This window comes from Nematostella vectensis, chromosome 4 (genome assembly GCF_932526225.1).
Source record: "Nematostella vectensis chromosome 4, jaNemVect1.1, whole genome shotgun sequence".
Classification (NCBI taxonomy): Eukaryota; Metazoa; Cnidaria; class Anthozoa; order Actiniaria; family Edwardsiidae; genus Nematostella; species Nematostella vectensis.
The window spans coordinates 13191158-13217092 of record NC_064037.1 but is presented as its reverse complement, the minus strand read 5'-3'; the positions used below and the strand labels follow the sequence as shown (position 1 = coordinate 13217092).

General features: G+C 43.2%; 2 protein-coding genes and 1 long non-coding RNA gene across 4 annotated transcripts; 1 reads left to right on the top strand and 2 right to left on the bottom strand.

Moving 5' to 3' along the window:
• Positions 1-883: 883 nt before the first annotated feature.
• LOC5511057 (MAM and LDL-receptor class A domain-containing protein 1) lies at positions 884-18468 on the bottom strand. Its single transcript, XM_048726233.1, has 18 exons — positions 17835-18468; positions 14582-14731; positions 13949-14054; positions 13030-13171; positions 12243-12399; positions 11776-11910; positions 11046-11293; positions 10415-10535; positions 10005-10127; positions 9235-9488; positions 8504-8654; positions 7908-8033; positions 7153-7400; positions 6549-6699; positions 5527-5667; positions 4988-5247; positions 1856-2116; positions 884-991 (listed from the first exon to the last, which is right to left on the bottom strand). The coding sequence occupies exons 1-18, from the start codon at positions 18064-18066 to the stop codon at positions 884-886; spliced, it is 3114 nt and encodes a 1037-aa protein (XP_048582190.1). The 5' UTR covers positions 18067-18468.
• Positions 18469-19424: 956 nt separating this feature from the next.
• Positions 19425-23000, bottom strand: LOC116617553. 2 transcript variants are annotated; one of them, XR_004295789.2, is made up of 3 exons: positions 22743-23000; positions 21513-22353; positions 19425-20126 (listed from the first exon to the last, which is right to left on the bottom strand). It is a non-coding gene; the product is annotated as an uncharacterized LOC116617553 (long non-coding RNA). The 2 variants fall into 2 exon arrangements; XR_007307687.1 differs by having other exon boundaries at positions 19425-22353.
• Positions 23001-23031: 31 nt separating this feature from the next.
• LOC5511076 (venom prothrombin activator oscutarin-C non-catalytic subunit) lies at positions 23032-23914 on the top strand. The gene is made up of 2 exons (XM_032380319.2): positions 23032-23308; positions 23571-23914. Exons 1-2 carry the CDS (start codon positions 23032-23034, stop codon positions 23912-23914), a joined length of 621 nt encoding a protein of 206 aa, XP_032236210.2.
• Positions 23915-25935: the final 2021 nt, after the last annotated feature.

The window sequence follows — 25935 nt, the reverse complement described above, 5'->3', positions numbered from 1 at the left end:
TGGTCAATTTAGCCTGACACAAAAATTAGTTGCACGGGAGACTGCTAGATAGTGAAATCTCGTGTTTCTCATGCTATTCTTTAATATAATTCTTAAAATATTTAGTCCTGTTATTTATACACCATCTAATGTTTACATCATTCTCATAGAAGAGCTAAATATTAATTTACATTTTTGTAAGTTAACACAGGGGCGTATCCAAGGGGGGGGCATCATATCAATATTTGGATGACCTTCAAACCCGCTCGGTCAATCTCTTGGAGGCCTGAGCATTTTCAAGACTAATGAGATAAAAATTTGACCAACAGATCAATTTTTTCTTGAAAAATTCTTGCCGCGAGTCTCAAATTGACAGGAATCAGCATTTTTCACCGTATTTTCTGGAGATCAGGGAGCGGGAAAACTTTAGCGCTTCTAAATATGGGCATCAATGTCCATATAAGTCAATACAAACGAAGGACACTACCAATGGAACACACTGTCAAGTCTCTGTCAGCAGCCTTTTTGTCATTCTAGAAAGAATCCAATTCTAATGCAATGTCCTTTATTTAATTTAGTAAATAAAGTATAAAACTTTGTTTTAAGATGGCTAGTTCAAGATTTTGCCACATCCATGTCTTTCAACTTTGAAAGAAAACAATAACAAAGTAGTGGCTGACAAATTATCTTTAAAACTTGGCACGAGAAGTCTAGTGGGCACATTCTCTTTTTGCCTTGTTTTAATACAAATTCTACTGTAGTTACACACTAGTAAATAAATGTTTTGTGGACTAAGTCACTCTAAACAATCCCTCTAAGATGGTTCTGTGGAATGGTGGCCAACTAACGAGAACCCTGGATCCGTCCTTAAATTAGTTTGCGAAACACTACAGGAAAAGCCGTTCTATCGGACGTAGTGCTCGGCCAAAATTAGGAAGATTGGGGCGAGAAGGCTCGGAAATCTTCTCGCTGTCGCCTCTTTCACGCAACTAGCGCCTGTCGAGCAGGCGACCTTTGGATGGAATATATAAACTAATAATACGTCTTTCGATACGATATAAATATCCTCAATGATAACGGTCGTATCGTATCTGTGTATTTGTTGCGATCGTTTAGCTATCAGAGAATATAGGACTTCGGCACACTGCTTCTCTTGGTCTCGTTTCACGTGACCATTGTTCCGATAAACTAATAGATTTCCCACCCTATAAGAAGGGATTATCATCCGCAGAATATATGTTCCAATATATTTGTCATCCTTAAATAACTATTCACGGGATACGGCACATGGAGATCACGTGCTCACGCATGGGAAGAGCGTGAGCTAGCACATGGAGATCACGTGCTTAACACGGGAAGAGCGTGAGCTAGCACATGGAGATCACGTGCTTAACACGGGAAGAGCGTGAGCTAGCACATGGAGATCACGTGCTTAACACATGAAAAACGTAGTTCCGATGCAGTCTAGCTAACTGGCGGCTGCGACTTTGATTTCCATCTCTGATGCCGTTGTAGGTTTATCCTCACTTTTCTCCCTGCTTTCGTTTGTGGATGTGCCTTTTTCTCTGTCACCTGGGCTAGTCGAAGGTAAAGTTTGCTTGGTGGGTGGAGTTACAGTAGGCATGGTTTCTGATTTCAAAGTTTTAGCCTTGGGTGTATTTATAGAGTCTACGTTTTTTCCCGCAGTTGTCGTCTCTTCCTTTACTGTTGTTTTCTTCATTGCTGTTGTCGTTTTAGTAGATGTCGCTGCTGTTACTGTTGTTGTTGCTGTCGCTGTTGTTGTTGCTTCTGCTGTTGCTGCTGCTTCTGATGTTGTTGTTGCTGCTGTTGTTGTTATTGCTGCTGTTGTTGTTGTTGCTGTCGCTGTTGTTGTTGCTTCTGCTGTTGCTGCTGCTTCTGTTGTTGTCGCTGTTGTTGTTGCCGTCGCTGTTGTTGTTGCTTCTGCTGTTGCTGCTGCTTCTGTTGTTGTTGCTGTTGTTGTTGTTGCTCTTATTGCAGCCGGGGGTGATGGTGTCGTCACTGTGTGTGTTGCTGGTAGCTCGGTTGAGTTGGTACTGCAAGGGCCGTCGACAAGAGTGATGTCATCCAAGGCCGTATCCCCCTTAAAGTCCAGTCCTCGAGTTCCTTCGATTATTAGCTGAAACAAGAAATCAACAAAACTCGTGAATACTTCGAGATTTATTTGCAACTCAGAATATTATTAAGAAATCTTCGTGGTTTTCCAACAAAAACTTCAATATAACCATGAAGTCCAATCGTTCACTCTATATTTATCTTCCAACCTATTTTGCAAAACTTGCAAAACATGTCATGAACGCAAGAAAACTTGACGCCATTTTGATTGAAAATGCGCGAAAACCCTGAGAGACAAAGTACGCTCGGTGTCTAGCCCCCCCTAGAAATATTTTTTGATTAGTAGTCACGTGACCTGCCCTCCCCAGGGTCTCTCCTCTCTTTCCCCAAGGGGGGATATGAGAGGAAGACCCTGGGAACGAGGATGATAAAAACCCACGCGCGCGCATTCTTGCCGGCCAAAAGGTGAGCCATTCCTTATCGAAGGATCTTTTTTTCAATATGATGCCTATGGCTGAGAACCCGGGGTGTGGGTGTTACTCGAACAACCTCAAAGCTCACAGTTCTCGGCATTCAGAGATAAACTCGTATGCTGTTTTGTTGCCTTGCGCCTTTCAATACTTTTCCGCGGGGGGTTTGGGAACTTCGTTGTGAAGTTGGGAACTAGTGGCAACCCAAGTTCCCAAGTTCGCAATCTAAGTTTCCAACTTCTATTTTAATGTTTGGCCCTTCAAAATGTAAAGAAATCTTTTTATGGGGCATGTTCGCGAGACTATTCCTAATAATGAATAAGCAGGTAAACATTGTGTAATTCCAGAAAATACCCCAAACCCGGGGAGGTATGACCCCCCCCCCCCTCTGGAATTACCCCCCTGGAAAAAGATAAATACCGTAACTATTAAGGAATAAGGGCATTTTACCCCCCTCCCCTCTGGAAATTCTTGTCTTGGGCGTTTGAACCCCCCTGGAATTATCAACCCCCTCAGGGGTTATGGATATTTTCTCGAACCACAAATTTTTGCTCTATTTCTAGTCACCGCTTATCAATTTATCAAAATCTTTAACAAAATATCAATTTGATTGTTTGGAAGCGGTACGTGTGTACGTGTGTAAGTTATTTTTAGCTCTCGGCGTGGGAAACCGTCTCACTTTGCTTTTCAGAGTTCAAATAAAATTCAAATATAACAAACTTTACAGTGTAATAGTCTAATCTCTATTACATCGATCTCGAATGTATATTTTTCTAACTCATTTTGAAGGGCCCAACTTCAAAATCGAAGTTTGGAACTTCGGTTGCGAACTTGGGTTGTCGCTTGCCAGCACTTGTTCCCAACTTCCCAACAAAGTTCCCAGTCCCCCGTGAAAATGTAACTCGCAGCTGGCGATGCCCTGGGTACCAGAGGCTCGAGCTTCGTTTGTTTACTATGCGCAGACTACTTCGTTCGTTAACTATGCGCTGACTTCTGACAAAGGGCGCATAGTAAACAAACGAAGCGAGAGACTGGTACCCAGGGCATCGCCAGCTGCGATTTACATTTTCACGGGGGATTGGTACCCAGGGTAAGCTGGGGAAGGATAGTCATGGATTAACACCCGTACCCAGGATTTTTCCTGGGGGGGGTCGCGAAATCAAAAAAATGGACCTAGTTTTTCCCTTCGGGGGGGGGGGGGGGGGGGGGGGAGAGACACAAAAAGCTATTTTTTATGCCTTTATAGTATCTCCACAGAAAGTGGCTACGAGGGTGATCAAGCTTATGCTTCATAGTTTTGTCTAAAAACAGCACGTCTATTGGTAACCGAAAGTGGACCTTCGGCCGTTGTGGGGAGAGGGGGTGCGAACGCATCCGCTGCACCCCCAAATTTGCTCAATGCTCAAATTTCATATTCATTCTTACTATCTCACCGGGCGGGCTCAAAGTTCATATTCATTCTCACTATCTCACCGGTTGGGCTCAAAGTTCATATTCATTAACACTATCTCACCGGTTGGGCTCAAAGTTCATATTCATTCTCACTATCTCACCGGTTGGGCTCAAAGTTCATATTCATTCTCACTATCTCACCGGGCGGGCTCAAAGTTCATATTCATTCTCACTATCTCACCGGGCGGGCTCAAAGTTCATATTCATTCTCACTATCTCACCGGGAGGGCTCAAAGTTCATATTCATTAACACTATCTCACCGGGCGGGCTCAAAGTTCATATTCATTAACACTATCTCACCGGGCGGGCTCAAAGTTCATATTCATTAACACTATCTCACCGGGCGGGCTCAAAGTTCATATTCATTCTCACTATCTCACCGGGCGGGCTCAAAGTTCATATTCATTCTCACTATCTCACCGGGAGGGCTCAAAGTTCATATTCATTAACACTATCTCACCGGGCGGGCTCAAAGTTCATATTCATTAACACTATCTCACCGGGCGGGCTCAAAGTTCATATTCATTAACACTATCTCACCGGGCGGGCTCAAAGTTCATATTCATTCTCACTATCTCACCGGGCGGGCTCAAAGTTCATATTCATTCTCACTATCTCACCGGGAGGGCTCAAAGTTCATATTCATTCTCACTATCTCACCGGGCGGGCTCAAAGTTCATATTCATTCTCACTATCTCACCGGGAGGGCTCAAAGTTCATATTCATTAACACTATCTCACCGGGCGGGCTCAAAGTTTATATTCATTCTCACTATCTCACCGGGAGGGCTCAAAGTTCATATTCATTCTCACTATCTCACCGGGCGGGCTCAAAGTTCATATTCATTCTCACTATCTCACCGGGCGGGCTCAAAGTTCATATTCATTCTCACTATCTCACCGGGCGGGCTCAAAGTTCATATTCATTCTCACTATCTCACCGGGCGGGCTCAAAGTTCATATTCATTACCACTATCTCACCGGGCGGGCTCAAAGTTCATATTCATTCTCACCGCGTATGTTCTTGCTGGTGGAACATCCACCTGTGCTAGTTTCCACTCGTCTCCTTGTTCCCCCTTGATCTCCCACAGGAGCGTCATCTTGCGATCCCTGCCTATCGTTGGGGTCGTGTGAATCTTGAGTTCACCCGTGTCTTTGCCATACATGTAGTAATAGAAGCGCAGACAGCGTGCGGGTCCACCCGTGATGAGGGAGAGGAAGGCGTTGTCCTGGTTAATGCGCGGAGGTGATGCCTCAATGTAGATATACATGCCTAAGAATGTAAGAGAGTTACTATTTGGACAAATCAAAATGGTGCGATCCAAATGGATAGGGGGCTGTTTCTTACCTTTTTTTTTTGCCGTGGACAGAAGTCGGTCTGGTGTACAGCGATAAGGGGCTACTGTTTAATGTTATATGAAGGGGGGATGGGAAGGGGTTGTTGGCTTTTACCTTTCCCGCTGCGGTCAGAGGTCGGTCTGGTGTACAGCGATAAGGGGCTACTGTCTAATATTATATGAAGGGGGTATGGGGAGGGCATGTTACCATTTACCTTTCCCGCTGCGGTCAGAGGTCGGTCCGGTGTACCGCGATGGGGTACTGCCTTTCCACAGTTTCCAGTCAAACTGATCGCCGCCGACATTTCTCCATTTGCACATGTGTCCGTCATCGAAATTACAGTTCTCTGAGCGATCTGACCACAGTAATTGTTGTAGTTATTCATCATTTCAATACCAAAAATAATCACTTAATGCAATTTCATAAACGCCTGCACCATAACAGACCTCCATAATATCGGGGTAATAGCAAAAAGCATCATCGGCTGTACATTTTTATCATATATGTGTAATGTTACAAAACACACACACACAAAAACAGAATTAGGACTATTCTATAATAAGACAATATCTTTAGCAACATCATCATTATAATCATTATCAGTAGCAGTAGCATCATCAAAAACAACATCATTATCGTCATCATCAACAAAATCATAAGCATCATTATCATTAGTATGCAGCAGCAACATCATCATAAACAGCAACATCAGCATCATCATCATCATCATCATCATCATCATCATTAGCAGCATCATCATCATCAGTAGCAACATCATCATCATCAGTAGCAACATCATCATCAGCAGCAGCAACATCATCATCATCATCAGCAGCAACCATCATCATCAGTAGCAACATCATAAGCACATAATAAGCAGAAGCACATAATCATCATCATCATATTCAAACAGTGGCATTATCTTTATTTCAATTACTTTCTTTTGGGACAGTTGGCCATCATCAGCACTATCATCAACATCAAAAATAACAACTGCTCTGTATTGCCATGATCCCCCTCACCGTGCATCACCCTAGCACGCACGGTTTCTTAGGCCAAAGGCAACTAAGGCCCTGCATTATGTTCGGAATTTTTGTGGTGCGTGAAGGGCTTGGGGAGGATTTAGGGTGACGTCACATCATTCGCCACAGAAAGCGCAAAAAGAACGCGCCAGAAACAAGCGAAACGCCGCATGATACAAGACCATCTACAACCACAAAAAAAATGACATTTTACCTTTAAAAGGGATGGGAATTCTGGTGGACTTGGGTGGCTGATATCGGAAGGGTGTTTCCAGCAGTTGCTTGCATTTTCCCGGCGTAGTGAAAATATCATCTATGGCGATATCACCATGAAAACGCTCACCGCGAACCGCGATAAATGCAATCTAAGAATATAAGGAACGATGAGACTTTAGCCTACATGTAAATGGATTTTAAACATTTGCTAAGATAAACATATTTCTGATTTTCATATTGTATATAATCCCATCACTGCTCTGTGTTTGTAAAACTTTATTTATTCTTTTTATTACTTTTAAATTTGGCTTCTGAAATACGCGAAAGAAAAGCAGAGAAAAAGAGTGATCTTTTTTTACAAAATAATGCGCGAAGAAAGGTACGCGTTACACTAAATTCGCTTAAAGGATGAATGCAATATGATGTGTGTGTTTTTGTTGTTGTTGTTTTTTTTTTAACGGCCTACTCATGTATGCTTTCTTGTGGACACAGGGGCATTAAAGGCAAAACAAATAAGCAAGCAAATAACACACAGATAAATTAAAAAAACAACTGAATAAACCAAAATTATATATCTATTGCCTTTTAAGGTGATCACCTACCCTATATCCGTTTCCCTGGAGATTAAGATAAGCCCGTATCCAGCCTTCGCGCTGGCGGCCGCTGCGATACCAGACTCGTCTTTCTCGGCCTGTCCTGACGTCAATCTGATGAATCTTCAGAATCCCCACACTTCGTCCCATCATGTGGTAGTGAAAGCACATGCACCGCTGACCTCGCATGTAGCCGCTGACCAGCTTTGCCTGCTGTCGATAACGGTATCGAGAAGCTTCTATAAAGATGTACTTTCCTAGAGCGAAGAAATGGAGATTTGGGAATGAAACAGACGAAAAAACCTATTGGAGAATCCTGCGAACAGAAGTCCAAGCACTGAAATGCAAACTAATTCAACCACATGTAAACCAAATAAGAAAGCTTTTGTTAAACCTCTACTAACTATGGTTAAACGATCTTTTTCAACCAAGCATTAGTGCGCAAACAAATTTCGTTGCATTTATGTTACACATTTCACATTATAAGCACCACACTGACAAAAATGTTTTTCATTAGATTTTGAGATGGCCCCCAATTAGATTTTTTAGGGCTTTGAGTATACGCGAATCTTCTAGACAATCCAGTTTTTTTTAAAGTAAACTCGCAGCATGATACAAGGGTAATAACACGACCTTAACGACCTTAAAAGTATCATTTTGACAAGATAATGTACAATCTCCCACTAAACAAAATATTAAATGTTCCGCAGCCTGCAAAGACCGCGGGATTGGCATCCACGAAAGATAACACTTGTCTTAGTTACCGTTGCCATCCACGTCACGCTTTGGTCCAGTCCCCAGGGATGCTGAAAAGGAAGCTAGTTCCCACTCCATGTCGTCGGCTCGGTCATTCACCCAATCGCAAAAGTTGTCAGGAAATGTACAGTTACCTGGAAAAATATATATGAATACACGAATCCTAGTATCCGCTGCTGCTCGTCATGATATAGCGTTTGGTTTTACTTTTATCGACAATATAGTTAACGGTAGTCCTGTGTCAGGGTTGGCCTCGCCTGGGCCTAGTGTCACTTTCATTGTCACCAGTTTACTTCCGGTCGATTACGTAACAATATCCGATGATTTTTTAACGGAAAAAGAAAAACAGTGTGTCTATTTGAAGTTTCTTTGAGGATGTGATTGATAATTTAGAGCGGATGGCCTGTTAAATATTTCGGATTCTAATAGGTTCTTTTGTCTTTAACGGTTGAGGTTTCCGTCGGACCATTGGAAGTAAACTGGTGACAATGCGGCTTTAAGGGAGTCTCCAAGTGCAAATTGATCAAGTCAAAACACGCTTCATATCATTTGCGACTGTCTGCAAAATCCATTTATTATTAGTAAAAGCCAGTGTAATACTCACCGCTAGATATTGGGAAGGGCGTGACTGGTAACGTGGATATTGTTATAGGCATTCTAGCATCAGGAACAACCGGACATATAGAGTGATCGAATGTAATCTCGTCGATGGCAATGTCGCTTCTCCAACCATTCACTATAGCTTCGATTTCGACCTGCAACAATAATCTTTACTTATGAAACATTTTTTTTTTTATTTCTCGACGTTGCCAGTAGTGGTAATATTCGCCCGTAAATAGCCACACCCTATTCCCCTGCCCGCGAAAAAGCTATTGGTGAGGCCCTTCCCCCCCCCCCCCCCCCGGTCGCAAAAAGGCGTAGTTAATCAAGTGTGAGATCATGCAGCGCCTTTCTCTACCGCCTGAGAAGCAACTTACCCTTTGATCGACAAAACAAAAATAAAAATACTGCGCAGCTACATTCTTATTCACGTGATTTCAGGTGAGTCAAATACCAGCGGGTCCCCTTCCCCTTCTTTTTGTTCCCATTCTCTCAGTCTCCTCCCTGTCCTTTCTCCCCCCCCCCCAGTTTCCCCATTTACTGCCCCCCTCTCTTTACTCCCCCTCTCTCTTTACTCCCCCCCCCTCTCTTTACTCCCTTTTCCTCCCACCTCCATTTTTCTTACCCGCACTCCTCTCCATTCTCCTTCTATTTCATCCCCTCCTCTTTCCTCTTTTTACCACCCCCCTCGTCTTTTCTCCGCCTTTTTGTCTCTTAACTACTCTCTTTACTAACCTGGAAGAGGGGTCCATCGCATCTAAAGTTCACGTACGCGTCCCTCCATATATTCCCCCTGTTCCCAGTCCTCCTCCACATCTGATGCCTTTGTACCCCGCTCCCGTGCTTGTAGACCGTCAGGGAGCCCACGTGATCTCCATACATGTGATACTTGAAACGCATGCACACCTGGCCGCGCAAGACTGGGCCGACAAGGATGGCCTTATCCCCGGGCATGCGAGGCTCGGAGGCCTCCACATACGCATACGGACCTGCGATGAAGTGACAGTCATGGTTACTTCGTGTCTTGCTATCTCCTGACCTTGGTCGGGCGATGAAAGCTATTTTTTATCTTTGCTTTTGGACGAGGGTTTGTTGTTGCACTTAGGTCATTCCAGCGTGCGCATTCACCTTGGGGTTTCTGCTGTAACGCGCGCGCAAGCTTGTATAGCTGGAATGACCTTTTCATACGATTGTTTTCTTTATCCGATTGAGTTGTCCGTGGAGAAGGCTGCTCTAAATCTATACGCCCCAATATGCACTCTTTATATTACTGGGCTGTTTTCGGCTGTAAGCCCGATATCAACCGATAGCTAAATATTGTTAATATATTGTTATTCTGGTTCAGTTCAGTTTATAATCTTTGTATGCCTTTTGATAAGGATTGTCCAAAAATCTGAGACAGGTATGATAATGCCACCATGAGACTGGAAGCTTGTTCTGAATCTAGTATCGACCTTTAGCGCTAGCGCTCGGACCTATTGGTCGCTTTTAAGTCTAGTACTGACCTTTAACACTCGCGTTCGGCCCTGTGAAGTTACTCTTGGTTGCACCCTCGTGTAGAATCCAATCGAAGTCATCCTGGTTGCTGTTCGTCCAGTTGCACAACCCCGACCCGAAAGCGCAGTTCCCTGAAATATCAGAAACACAGTAAGTCTGCTAGTGAGCTTCCGATCAGAACGCGTAGTTCCCTGAAATATTAGAAACGCAGCAAATCTACTAGTGCGTTTCCGATACGAACGCGCAGTTCCCTGAAATATCAGAAAAATAACAAATTCCTAGCGCAAATAATCCGGGCTCTTCGAAGGCAACTGCAAAGCATGCTGGGTCTACGATGTGTAAGCAGTGAGAGGCGAGCATTTAAGCAAACTTGATCATTCCTTCTATCGCAAACACGTGTCTTGACATAAGCACTTACCGGCCGCTTTTACGTCGAAATGCCTCCACGTTTTTGCACAGCAGTCGCCCTTGGTAAATATGACGTCATCGATGGCCGCGTCACCAAGGTAACCGTCACCAATCACGCCCTCGATGACAATCTGTCATAGGAAAAGCCTTTTCAAATTAGTAAATCAAGCGGTTTGGAATTGCCAAATAGCAAAGTTTCAAATAATCCTATACAGTACTGATACAAAAGAACCCGCAAATATTATAGCGAAGCATTTAGGTTCGTATTTCCTTTCTTCATAACTTGGACCGCTTTACATTCACCAAGAAACTATGCCTGTGGTAAAGCCAAACATAACAAAGGCCTTTGTTGTCTTAGTACAAATTTACAGTTCTCAAGGGATATAATTCCCAGATATTTAGCCAGCACAGTGTAGATTTGCTGAGGGGGAAGGGGGGGGGGGGGACGGGGGGAGGTGAGGAAGGCGGGGGGGGGATTGCGCAGTAACAGAAATCTTTCTCGATTTTTCGATATAACAAATAATCTTTTAAGCAGTCCCTGCACGCCCTTTAGCCTCGCGCCTCCTTATATAGCAGGCCCTCGTTACTGTTTTTCAGCGGCGAAGTGAGTGTAAAGATGTTGAATGTTTATGATTGGTTACCTGGTAACAATTCCCATTTATACTAATGAGCGCTTCATTCCAGTCCTGGCCCTGCTCGCCGCTTAGTGTCCATATACGGTCGAGGTTTTTCAGCCCAATCCGCTTGTATATGTTGAGGGTCCCGATCTGATGCCCGTACATGTGGTAGTAAAACTGCATACACATCTCCCCACACAACCGCGGACCAAGAATCTGAGCCCGTTGTCCGCGCTGTGCAGGCTGGGAGGACTCGATATAAATATATTTGCCTGTGAAAGATACATTAAACTTACACTAGTTAGGTAAATATGCAGAGAACGCCAGAAGCAGTAGCCCCGTCAAAGCAGCGACAAAAATACCTGATGGTTTTGTGAGATATTCTCTGGTCTTTCTCAGGTTTTCTCTAATAACTCATTCCTTAACGTTGACGCCGGTGTGGTCTTTCCCAGGTCTTTCTCAGGTTTTCTCTAATAACTCATTCCTTACCGTTGACGCCGTTGTGGTCTTTCTCAGGTTTTCTCTAATAACTCATTCCTTACCGTTGACGCCGGTGTGGTCTTTCTCAGGTTTTCTCTAATAACTCATTCCTTACCGTTGACGCCGTTGTGGTCTTTCTCAGGTTTTCTCTAATAACTCATTCCTTACCATTGACGCCGGTATGGTCTTTCTCAGGTTTTCTCTAATAACTCATTCCTTACCGTTGACGCCGGTGTGGTCTTTCTCAGGTTTTCTCTAATAACTCATTCATTACCGTTGACGCCGGTGTGGTCTTTCTCAGGCCCCGTGTCTGCCGTTCCCGTCATGCCACCCTTCAACTGCCAATCAAACTGGTCATCAAGCAAGACATTGGTCCATTCGCACCAGCCCCCGTCAAAATCACATGTACCTAAAACGTTTTAGTTTAGTAAAATTGAATAGCAGACCAGTCGGGAAGAAGCCATCAGAGGCACCGTAATTGCGGTTTTCTGGAAATAGCGCAAAGAGTTATGAAAATAAGCCTTTTTATTGCGGAATAATTTGTGAGATGTATCATTTTGTGATAGCTCAAGATTGGTTAGGATTTTAGGAGATGCTGGCTTGAGATTGGTTGGGCCTTTCGAAGGGCTTTCAATTTCTATATTTTTCCTTGTTCTCTATTCCAGGCCTCAGCCTATAGGCCTCGGGGTACTAGGGTTGTTGTCGAATAGGATGGGGCCGGGGGAGGGGGGTAGAGCGTACCGGGTTCTCCTTTGACGGCTATGTGTGCTGCCTCTACATCGTTGACTTGGCGGAGATCCACCAGTGGCTTACCATCACACGTGCCACTTACAAACGTAATATTATCTATCGCCATATCGCTTGTGTATGCCTTGCCGCGACGACCAAAAAACGCCACCTGGACATAAAAAGGAAATGCTTAGCTTTTGTATGGCGCCAATCTCAAGATCGTCAGGCATGATTAAAGGAGGAGCGTCATGTTACTGCGCATGTCTGGAGTCAGTGTTTATTGTAGGCTTTTGATTGTCTACAAACAGTTGAACTTTAAGCTGTCAATGCCTTGTTAAAAAAATATGCAATATTTTTTTTTGAAAACTACGTTTATTGACAGTTTGTACAAAGGCATCATCATCATTGTCATGTATCAAAGGCACATAAGTCAATATGAGAATTTGAATGAAATTCATCGTGTCCGGGCCGGAGAGCTATTGCAAAGCTTTTACCATGACACTGCCCCTTTAAGTGCTCTCTACAATGCGACAGTATAGATACACACTGATTGGTGATTGTCAAGGGAAGTGTGTCGATGGTGAAATGACAAAGTATTAGTAATATATGTTGATGGTATATTTTTCTTCATAAAATTAAATGCTATTTTATTGAGAAAATTGTACCCTTAACATTTTTCCCTCGGCACTAGACCCTTCGATAACCTACACCAAGGTCACAGTATCATTGTAGAGGGCCGTAGCAGGCTTATATATATCCCCATAGAAGGCCACCATATTATTGTAATTATGCTGCTTACAACATATCCCTTGTCGCCATACACCGTTACGTTACTCTTCCTCCAGCCTTGGCCCTGATCGCGGTACCTTCCCCACAGGAAATGGATATTCTTTCCTTCCACTAGGAACACCCTCAGGTCCCCAATGCCATATCCGTACATGCTGCAACATAAGCCGTGCAAACAGTTAGTCACAAAAACAGCCGAGAGTTTGCCGACATGCAACCGAACCCATCTCTGTGCATGCAGGAACATAATCCAAACGAATAGTAAGTGATAAGAAGAGCCGAGAGTTTGCCGACATGCAACCGAACCCATCTCCGTGCATGCAGGAACAGAAACCGAACGAATAGTAAGTGATAAGAAGAGCCGAGAGTTTGCCGACATGCAACCGAACCCATCTCCGTGCATGCAGGAACATAATCCGAACGAATAGTAAGTGATAAGAAGAGCCGAGAGTTTGCCGACATGCAACCGAACCCATCTCCGTGCATGCAGGAACAGAAACCGAACAAACACTAAGTGACAAGAAGAGCCGAGGGTTTGCCGAATTTAGCCGAACTCATCTCTGTGCATGTTTGAACAGAAACCGAACGAACAGTTATCGACACGACGACAAGTCGAGAGTTTGCCGACATGCAGCTAAACCCTTTAGTCGCCCATACCATCTTGGTGCATGCTCGAACGAAAACCGAACGAACACTCGGTAACACGACGAAAGGCCGAGAGTTAACCGATACGTATAGCTAAACGCTAAAGTCACCAAGACGATCTCCGTGCATGCTCGAACGGAAACCGAACGAACAGTTGGTGACCCGACGACAAGCCGAGAGTTAACCGATGCGTATAGCTTAACGCTTAAGTCACCAATACCATCACCGTTGATGTCCGAACAGAAACCGAACAAGCAGTTAGCACACGAAATTGACAGGATATTTACCTGTAGTAAAATCGCATGCATCGTATGCCTGTCAGGGGAGGGCTGTGGAGCCGAGCCACGTGACCCGGTTGCCTTGGCCATGAACCCTCTATAAGGGCATAGTACCCTGTCAAATATAACAACCTCGTTAAGTCAAATGCTGTCATGATACCTCCATTCAGGAGTAGTGCCCAACAAACTATTATAACCCCCTTAAGTAGGGCAGTAAAATTGAACCCTTATATCACCATATTGAACACATTTGAAAGCCTCATTATGCCGTACAATGACCGCTCTAATACCCTGAGAAACAAATTAATGCTATGATACTTTAATCAAAGCATAGTACCTTACAAAATATAATAACCCGGTTGACTTGGGCAATATTATGGCTCACTCTTTAAAATAATAACCTCATTAAGCCAGACGATGTCCATCCTCTATCAAAGCATATAATACCCAGTGCAAAAAGATGACCTCTTAAAGGAATTATCCAATTTGCAAGTAATAGCTTTCTAAGAGAGCGAAGTAAATGACATACGAACACTTTTTGGTTTTGCACAAGATACCTCAGGAATCCGGGCAAGGAGTCCAAGTTTGCACGTAATGCTTTATGTTTTTTTCCACAAGACCCCTGAGTAAGCCGGGCAGTACCTGTCTTGTTGTTTGATACGTCATGCTCGGGTCCAGTAGATGAACTTCCGGTACGACCCGTATTGAGAAGCCAGTCAAAATCATCTTTCTCATAGTTCGTCCAGCCGCAGAATCCCTCGTCAAAGTCACATCCCCCGTCCAGCTCTACGACTAACGAGAAAAAAGCGAGAACACGAGTTAAAAAGCCCTTGTCACACACACGTTTGTTGTTTTTGTCTAAAATTGCGCAACAGATTGTTGGAAGAAATCTCGAAACATCCATCTTTAATCTTATATATCTTATATATGCCTTATATATCGAGTTTGTGATATATATATTCGACGAGGTCGCGCAACAACGAATTTGGCTATAAAATGAGCGCACTCCACAGGTGTGAACAGTACGTCCCCTGCGGAAACATCAAAATACCTTAAAACGATTCATTTGAATAAAGGTCAACGGACATATTCTGATCAGTGATCGAGACACCCAAATTGCCAATTCTTTTGAACCTAAACATTGCCAAATACCACTCTTGGGAGAATATCGATAATATAGGGAAAAAAAACCCAAGTGACGACAAAAATAATAGTGCAATAAATATGAAAAACAAACCATTGAAAAACACCAGCTTGGTAGACAAATTTATATGGCTTTCAAATTGTGTTGAGGGTGACTAGGTGCAGACGCCTCATTCACTCCTGCCCTTGTTGTAAACAGCAAACAAACGGAACATTTGATAAAAGGCCATCACTGACCTGGCTCACTAGCTTACTAAGCTACAATCATATCATTCAAAGATGATAAAATAATATTACAGGCCCGTAGCCATTCGACTGGAAGGTCGGAAAATCGGGTACCACTACGAGGAAGGACGAGCAACCTAAGAGAAAATGGTCCGCTTTATGGGTAAACATACGAATCTAGGGCTGTCCCAAAGATGCTCCAAATTTCTTAAAAAGATGCTCCAAAAATCCCCAAATGTTGCCAAAAGCTGCTCCAAAAATTGCCACAAAGATGCTCAAAAAATAGAATGAGAATTACCTAAAAATTGTCCCAAGTGTAAAAAGTTGCCAACAAATCTACTACATTTTACAAAATGGCAGAGAGAATCCTGCTGAATAATTCTATTCAATTTTTTTTATATACATTTTTTGATTCGACATTAAACGCAAATTCGCATAATACTAAAATACAATGCAATATGTAATTAATGATGATGCAATAACAGAGCCATCATGTAACAACAAAACGATTTTGGTTCAGAGTGCAACTCAAAGGCAGGCTTTGGCTATGTTGTCGCTTGTTGTTGTTGTCGCTCGCTTGTTGCTTCTAATAATAAGTTCATCGTCACTCGAGGACTCCGCCATTTTGAAAAATCATAGTAATGAACGCTGACCAACATAACTGCCTCTTCGTCCAAACATAGGTTGACCAATGACCATTAATATTACCAGATTAATAAATGATATAAGTAGTTAAAAATCGCGAGAGTTCAATAGTTTGATACCAAGAACAAGAAAATAAGCAAAAAATGCACATTTGAGGTGAATATATCCCTAAAAAGCTGAAAAAGACAGCAAAAGTAATCTCATTTACAAAAGATTCCCGGAAAGAGAAAAGTTGCCGCAAATCCTAAAAGTTGCTCAAAAGTTGCCGAGCATCTTTGGGACAGCCCTAAACGAATCCCCCCGCTCAAAATCCTGGTTACGGGCCTGGCTAACATACTTGACCTTGGAGAGACTTATTTTTAGATTCATATAATTAAAAAACTGAGTCCCTTGTATCAACGTCCCCCTATGAGCGAGCGCGCCATGAGAAAGTCGACAAAGGTCAGCTATCTGACACGAAACTGTCGTGAGATTCTTCCGACGTGTGACCATGATCTGGTCGTAATAACAACGAGTACTTCGCACCATGAATCACCCGCGATGGCGTCCACACGAGTCAAAACATCGTGCAAAGGTCAGACGTGGGGCGAGGCTATGTGCAAAAAGATTGTTTATGGGTAAAACGTAGTAAAGAGAACTAAAACAACGATCACAAAACGCCAATTGACAGAACATTAATATTCCTATCTCACACCCTAGCTTGTGAGGGGTTGGGGTAGGGGGAATTAGTTGTTAAAAGTTCCCATTGAGATAACACACAGAATTACACGAAGCCGCAAAGAAAGGCAGGAGAAAAGTTCCAAAGCTTTCTGTGGGATGGAAGGGTTGGCATTTTTCTTCCCTCAGCCGTCTAAGAGTTAGTTGCGCGATATACTCGCAAGGGCACAAGGAAAAGATTATTATTTCCCAGCAACTTTTGAAATGAATATTTTCGGCATCACAATATATTTAAACGATGAAATATGCCATTTTAACGTGTTTCGGTAAGGGGGGCCCGTTGTATGCCCTTGGACTCGTGTTTAGTGGTAAACCGTGTCAGACTTCTGTTTGTCTTAAGCACAAAACACGTCGATGAAGATGCGACATGAGTTTGAGGTTAACGTCTTGGAGGGGGACCATCATTTTCCCTGCTTTGAGACGGAAATGTCGAGCTGAAAATCCTTGGACTACTTACAATAATAAACATTTTTTGTTTATGATTACAGATCAGTCTAGTACTTTCTCTCTTCTAAAGAAAAACGCGAAAGGGAATGGAAGCTTGGCGATTTGTTGTGAATTTAAGTTTAAAAAATACTTTAAAAGCTCAGAAATACAATCTGAAAATTACTTTACTTCACTTCACTTTTTTTATTCACAACCTATTCATACAAATATATTAGTGCGCAGAAGTATTAAAAAGAAAAATATGTTAAAGAAAACAATTACCGTATGAAAGGCTAATACACCCTGCCCTCGAAATAAAATGTCTCTACAAACGATCAATATACAGTATACTAGAATTAGGCGTTTTCCCCACGAAATCGTCCTCTAGCTATCCCATGCTTAAATGAACTTGAGTTTTGTTTCGTAAACGCCGATAATGAGAGGGTATTCGTGGATGACAGAAACTGCTAGTTTCACAGCATGGCACCCTCTTAAAACTCACGTTTTGCAGCAGTCAAAAAGAGATCGTGCAACATTTAGTCACGGAATGAAAAGACGATTATTTCCCCCTCTCGTCTCAAGCTACTGATAAGCTAATCCATCAGAAAACGCGTGTCAAAGTTGGCTCATCTTATACTAACAAAAACAACAATTCTATGACTCTATGTCACACCGCAAGGCTCTTGGAACAACACAGAAAAAAATGAAATAAATTTTTAATAGTCACATGTGTACAAACCTGGTGGCTCTGTAGAAGGAGGCACAGAAGTAGTCGTCAGTAACGCACCATCCTCCGTTGCATTGAAAGTGTAATTTCCCTCTGTTCTGGTATAGTTTGTTATTCCTGAGCCGTTGTGAGCACTTTTATCCCCCTCCACTGTCTCATTTCTTGCTTCTAGTAAAGTCCCGCTAGCAGCACAAGTTATGAGAACGAGATTGATCAAGATGCCTATCTCCATTGAGGGCTTCATTGCAACACACGTCGGTAGACAACTTTAGCTCTCCAATGAATGTAAGCGATCCTACTCTTAACGTCTCTACCTGACTTGTCTGGTGTTTAAAGGCGCTAATATAGATTCCTCGGTGCGGTTCAGGGCAATACTATCGCATTTCCGGCCTTTTCGACAGTACTAGTCTGTTCAGTATAATTAGCGGCATTTGACGCATGTTGAGAAGCTTTGTGGTGACCCAAAGACACACTGAATCTCATACGAATGCCGTCCCATCGCGTTCAACACTACTTAGCCCCGCTACCCTTTCCCCTAACCAGGCGTTCTCTTATTTCATTGCTTGTCTACAAGGTTGTGAAGCATGCCCTTGGGAACAACCATTAGGGATCTATTTTTCTGAATCTTCTAGATGTGGGTTTGAGCTAACAGATTTCTTGAGGCGCGAAAAGGCTTTTGACAGTTCATGGATTATCGTAATGATTATATTAAGACCTTGTAACACTTTTTCAATTCAAACCGGCTCATAGCCGTAATTGAACGCAGTGTTGATTGATGGGAAGATATTTTTTTAGATCAATAGCTCATATCTGTGGCGGGGGATGGATAGGATATTTGCGCGGGCTTTAGGTAGCGGTGATGGCCAACCTATAAGTCAAGTGTGCAACGTTTGATTGTAACGCGAAATGGACGGCTTATCATAGCCCGTTTAGATCGATAGCTATGATAAAAGATACTTCCTTCTCGAAACATGTTTTTACTATGGAGTGTCGGTTGAAGCTTCAGTTACTTTAGTTGCGTGCTTTTTCTCTCAGTGGGAAACAAATATTTTTGGGATTCAGAAGAGATGGGATTTGGTGATGAGGGTTACACCACGTGGGACCTTGTACAATGTACGCAAAAGACACGGAAAACAAAACAAAACACACGAAAACACGTCAACTAAACACGAGAACAATAAAAGCTCACGCCAACCCATCTTCTACTTTCTGCAGCAAACTTTTTCAACTTGCAACTTTGCTGCGACAAAAGTTGGCGCGCCGGTAGTAAAACGAGCAACGTCACAAACTTTCTTGCAGCAATGCTGTCACAAAAGTTGTACGGTTTTGCTGCTCGTATTACCGTACCTTAGCTGACAGTGTTGAGCGCTTTAGAATATGTTTACATAGTTTTAGCGCTTTATAAATAAATAAATTATTATTCATTGTTATGAGGACACCGTAATCGGGGATTTACGCTAAGAGATCACGTGACTGTTTGGATGAAAACTATCGAGCGCGAGCTATTTATCGGTAAAATAACGGCAAAAAGCAACTTTTTCAGCGCCCTTTTTTAAAAGGGTTTAGTTCCATATAAAGATTTTATCTTTTCGTCGTTCTCTGGTGTGAAGGGCCTAGTCATTTCTATGATTTTTTTTTTGGTTTGAATTTGATACCCATCCTTAATCAGGCCCTGGCTTTTATCGGCACATCAATGCATTTCATTGACAGCACATTCACACGCTATTGTAGAAAAGAGGTGCAAAAAGCGAAAACATGACATGTCAAGCTAGGCGACGAAAAACACTCTGTTTACATACAAATACACACACATATATCCCGTCTCCAGAACACTGAACACCCTAATGTCAAAGTGACAGCCTTATAACCTCCACAGGTCACTTTATCCAAACATACAGAGCAAAACGGGGATTTTTATTACTCTGGATAATTCGCTTCATCTCAATTTTCAACATTAATTCCGGCGGTCATGGAGTCAAGGAACATCACATCTTTTTGATGGCGACTGCAAAGTCAACAATCTAAGGAATTAGTTTTATTCAAATATTTTTTTTTGCAAAATTTACTATCAAGTACTGCTACTTTTCAATTTCATAGGAGAGTATTTGTATGATTTTATAAGGCAATTCTCTGTTTGTGTACCTCATTCACTTTCTGTAAGTTCTGGAGGTCAAGTTTTCACCACCAGTCTTTTGGCGCCATTTTCTCGTGGTTTCCCGGATGATGGATCGCGAGTATGCACATATCCTTTACATCCCGCAAACTTCCGGCGGAAGGTACTAAGAGGCTTGCGGTTTGGATTTCCTGTGGTTTTACAATAGATAAAGAGCACCCCTTGGCTAAAATTCCTTGATGAAGATGACGATGTTGTGAAAATAGGGATATCTTACCGCAAACCGACAAAGGGGGGAGAAACGATAAGCGATATGTTTTCAGAAGTTCAAATCAAATGCCAACACAAGGAAATCTAAACAGCTGGTGAACCCCACACCCCTCGGGGTATTTATGAACACCACTTAAAGGATAAAAAAATTCATTGCGATTTAGTCGTATGCGACTTGCCGGCTACTCCTCTATAACTCAAGTGCTAGAGTGTAAATCAGCCTACGACTCCACTACGATGCTCGACTACTAAAGTCGTAGTGTGTAATTCAGGGCTAATACATGTCGTAGGCAGGTCGCATACGATGACTAAACCTTGTGCTGTCTAAATCAATCTAATACGCTGAGAATTACAGCCAAAGTCGTTGTCGCGCGACCTGCAAGAATCCAAAATCCCGCCTTTCTTCGTTTTGGAATAGCGCGTAGTCAATCAAACCAAACAATCAAAACCAGACAAACCGCCCCCAAAGTTTGTGTCTGACTACGCGCTATTCCCAAACGAGACATGGATTTTGGATTCGCCGAGGTCGCACAACAACGAATTTGGCTGTAATTATAATTTTCACATGTTTTTATTGACCCGGCATGGAATGACGACGAAATGATGGAAGTTAAAGTTAGAATGAATGCACGTGTAAGAAAACGTCCCGCGGCCGCGGTAAACTCGAAACTTGGCACGTGCAAACTCAGGTAGCCCAAGCTCTGTTTTTCTCACTACAGAAAAAGAAAATAGAAAGTTGGAGAATTAGATTGAATCTTCTGAATTATGCGACGGCTTCCTTGTAAACTTACTTTATACAGAGACAGATCTACTTTGACCACTGCCTTAAGCTCCGGCCAAACGATAAAGATAGTTGGTGATAGTTTGGACCCAACTATCATCAACCATCATAGACTCTCTTTGTAGTGGCCAAACGGTGAATGATAGTGGAGTGATAGCGCGAGATGGCAGAGGAGTACTTTTTGGATGTTATCAGGTCTGATATTGCTAAACACCAAGTGATATACTATCGTCAACTATCATTCACCCGATAAAAACTAAAATCAACTACTATCATGAGAAATTTTAACATGCTAAAAAAAGTTTGTGGCACATTAATTCAAAAGAAAAAAAACAAAGCAAATAAAAAAGCAATAAGCGAAACAAGAAAAGTCCGTAGAGAGTAAGGTATTTATTTCCTCCATCTAAAAAAATGTTTGAAGTCGGTGGTTGCGTAACTGTTTTTTTTATAGCTAAAACGAACTTTTATTCGAATTCGCAAGTGAAGAACAAACAGTTTGCGTATAAATAGGAGTTCGATTTCTTACCTAATCATTCGGCGCTTGACGCGGAAGACATCAGACTGACATCTTCATTCACAGGTAGCATGCCTCGTTTTCATGAAACTCCCACAGCCTTCTCCCCTCTTTCATCAGGTATGATAGAGTCCTACCCAATTTGCTATGGCAAACTAAGGCTTTTGGAAAATGTATTATAGTTAAACATTATTTTATGTGAATGATCGTTTAACATTATCACGTGATTACTGTTTCAGGGCGTTGGTCATGACGTGGCGATATCTGATTGGTCTACTGCTGTTGATGTCCATTTCTATACACGGTAAGACAAACATTCGTTATAAAAAAAAATGTATTTTTTCAGTCGTGAGCGCTGAGTACGTTGACCTGCCGTCGTGTAAGGCAGCCATGGGTATGGAGACGGGGCAGATAACAGATCAGCAGATCAGCAGATATCCGCCTCTTCCTATCACTCTAGAAGTTTAATCCCTCAGAACAGCCGACTGAATGGTGACCGATCCTGGTCCGCTAAAACGAGCAACAAGGACCAGTGGATTCAGGTGGACTTCATGCAAACAGCGAAAATCACACAAGTAGCGACCCAGGGCCGAGCGGACGCCGACCAATAGGTGACCTCATACAAACTCGAGTACAGTCGGGATTTTATCGTGTGTCAGTCGTTTGCTACGGTAGGCATAAACTCGTACAGACAAATTGTCTACCATGTTTTTATATAAGTGAAATATTTTATTTTTTCAGGAGTTCCAAGGCAATGACGACCGCACTACAGTACATACGAATGACGTCCGCTTTCGTCCAACAAAATGGCGCGGTTATCTCTCCCTACGAGCCGAATTCTTTGGTTGTAGATCTGGTAATTGAGAGAATATATATAAATATACAGTATATATATTTTTATATCACAAACTACCTTATTCTTTATTTTTCGCCGGACTTAAAACTCCTCGAAAATTTTCTCGACAAATTTCACGAATCTTTGGTTTTGCGATCGCAAAGAAAAAAAAGTGTTTGTAGGGAAGTTCTTTTTTCTCGATAACGTCAATAAATTTATTGACGTTATTTGTTTGATGTTAACCAACACTTAAAACAAGACCATTACATTTAGCGGCAGCTGGATTGCCTTAAAAGTTAGTCTTGGGTATCAAGTTGACATCATTGATCTAAAGCACACAGAGAAATGTGGGTCGCAAGCCTAGGCTTGTCACGTGATACGATTCTTTCTTGCAGGGTTTTACGTACCTCCGTTAGATTGCGCGGCTCCGCTGGGTATGACTGAACGCAGCATCGCGGACTCGGGTGTCACAGCCTCAACAACCGCAAGAAATCTTCGTTTTACGGGGCCTGGCTATCGAAATATAACGACATGGAACAGGTATGTATATGATTTGACGGAAGTAAGCCTGAATCTACCTCTTCTACGCTGTTCGTCTAGGAAAGAATCAAAATTTCGCAAATGACCACAAGTTCAACATGATTAAACGAGAACATAAATTTATTTTAACTTTTTTTGAAAAGCTTGTTTTTCCAAATGGACCTTAAACAGATAACAAAGATAAAAAGAGTAGCGACCCAAGGCCGACCAGATTCCAACCAATGGGTCAAGTCTTACCGACTCGAGTACAGCTATGATAATGGCTATTACCAGCCGTACAGCAACGGCAAGAGCATGCCGGGAAATACAAACAGAGATGATGAACACGTCAACATTCTCCAGCCAGTCATAATCACCCGTTACATCCGGGTATGCCCCATGCAATATCAGAGCCACATTGCAATGCGGGTGGAGATATATGGATGCCATGAAGGTACGGTGCTCTCACTCGATAGATATAATTACATGAAACTCTGCTGCAGCTTTGGTACCATTGTACAATTAATAAATTTGTTTTTTGAATTCTGCAGTTTAGACAGAATGCTATTTTACCGAGCTTCAATTTATGGTTCCAATTTAGCCCTCCAGTCCTATAAGAATAGGACCACATAGCCTCAGTACCTTTTATTTTTACTAATCAATGTGAGCCTATGCATAACAGGTTAAAAATATGTAAATGCTTTTTTTTCTCGCAGGTTTTCAAGTTTCTGAACCTCCACAATGTCAGTCGAAAATCGACATGAAAGATAATCAAATGACAGCCTCGTCGGAGTACAACTCGGCCTCTAAGCCACAGAATGCCCGTTTACACTTTAATGCACAGTCGGGTAGATACGGGGGTTGGGTGGCTCTCGTGAATGATATGTACCAGTTCCTTCAAGTTGATCTCGGCCACGTAACAAAGGTAACCCGCGTATCTGCACAAGGTCGCCAAGGCACAAGTCAGTGGGGGACACAATACAGTCTGGAATACAGCTTGGATGACGCAGTCTTCATACCCTACAGTGGAGTCAACGAAAAACTGAAGGTAGCGAGTTAGGGAGGTAGCGAGGTTGGGAGGTTGGGAGGTAGGGAGGTAGGAAGGTTGGGAGGTAGGGGGGTAGGGAGGTTGGGAGGTAGGGAGGTAGGGAGGTTGGGAGGTAGGGAGGTTGGGAGGTAGGGAGGTTGGGAGGTAGGGGGGTAGGGAGGTAGGGAGGTTGGGAGGTAGGGAGGTTGGGAGGTAGGGAGGTTGGGAGGTAGGGAGGTTGGGAGGTAGGGAGGTTGGGAGGTAGCGAGGTTGGGAGGTTGGGAGGGAGGGAGGGAGGGAGGTTGGGAGGTTGGGAGGTTGGGAGGTTGGGAGGTAGGGAGGTTGGGAGGTAGGGAGGTTGGGAGGTAGCGAGGTTGGGAGGTTGGGAGGTTGGGAGGTAGGGGGGTAGGGAGGTTGGGAGGTAGGGAGGTTGGGAGGTAGGGAGGTAGCAAGGTTGGGAGGTTGGGAGGTAGGGAGGTTGGTAGGTTGGGAGGTAGCGGGGTTGGGAGGTTGGGAGGTTGGGAGGTAGGGAGGTTGGGAGGTAGCGAGGTTGGGAGGTAGGGAGGTAGGGAAATTGGGAGGTTGGGAGGTTTCTTGCCACAACAATAGAATGTGACTTGCGCTACACTTGTTGTGGAGTAATTTTCTTTCCTATCATTTTTCAGATTTTCGATGGAAACAAAAACTACTATGACATAGTGAGTCACGTGATTAATCCTGCAATAATTGCGCGCTTCGTCCGAATTCGACCTAAATCCTTGAACTCTTATATAGCCATGCGCGTCGAGTTTTATGGTTGTACCATAGGCTTTGTCAAACCTGAAACACCAAATTGTATGTCTCCTATGGGACTCAGAATCGGACAGACCCCGGACAGCAAGATAACGGTATCATCCGAGTACAACAGTGCATACCGAGCAGGCAACGGAAGATTGTACTTTCACAAGCAGAGCGGTCGCTATGGTGCATGGGTAGCAAAGTACAACGATGACAAGCAATGGCTACAGGTACGGGATGAGGACAGTAGACTTGCGGGATGAGGACAATAGACTTGCGGGATGAGGACAATAGACTTGCGGGATAAGGACAATAGACTTGCGGGATGAGGACAGTAGACTTGCAGGATAAGGACAATAGACTTGCAGGATAAGGACAATAGACTTGCGGGATGAGGACAGTAGACTTGCGGGATGAGGACAATAGACTTCCGGGATGAGGACAGTAGACTTGCAGGATAAGGACAATAGACTTGCAGGATAAGGACAATAGACTTGCGGGATGAGGACAATAGACTTGCAGGATAAGGACAATAGACTTGCGGGATGAGGACAGTAGACTTGCGGGATAAGGACAATAGACTTGCAGGATAAGGACAATAGACTTGCGGGATAAGGACAGTAGACTTGCGGGATAAGGACAGTAGACTTGCGGGATGAGGACAGTAGACTTGCAGGATAAGGACAATAGACTTGCGGGATAAGGACAATAGACTTGCGGGATGAGGACAGTAGACTTGCGGGATGAGGACAGTAGACTTGCAGGATAAGGACAATAGACTTGCGGGATGAGGACAGTAGACTTGCGGGATAAGGACAATAGACTTGCGGGATGAGGACAATAGACTTGCGGGATGAGGACAGTAGACTTGCGGGATAAGGACAATAGACTTGCAGGATAAGGACAATAGACTTGCAGGATAAGGACAATAGACTTGCGGGATAAGGACAGTAGACTTGCGGGATAAGGACAGTAGACTTGCGGGATAAGGACAATAGACTTGCAGGATAAGGACAATAGACTTGCGGGATAAGGACAGTAGACTTGCGGGATGAGGACAGTAGACTTGCAGGATAAGGACAATAGACTTGCGGGATAAGGACAATAGACTTGCGGGATGAGGACAGTAGACTTGCGGGATGAGGACAGTAGACTTGCAGGATAAGGACAATAGACTTGCGGGATGAGGACAGTAGACTTGCGGGATAAGGACAATAGACTTGCAGGATAAGGACAATAGACTTGCGGGATGAGGACAGTAGACTTGCGGGATAAGG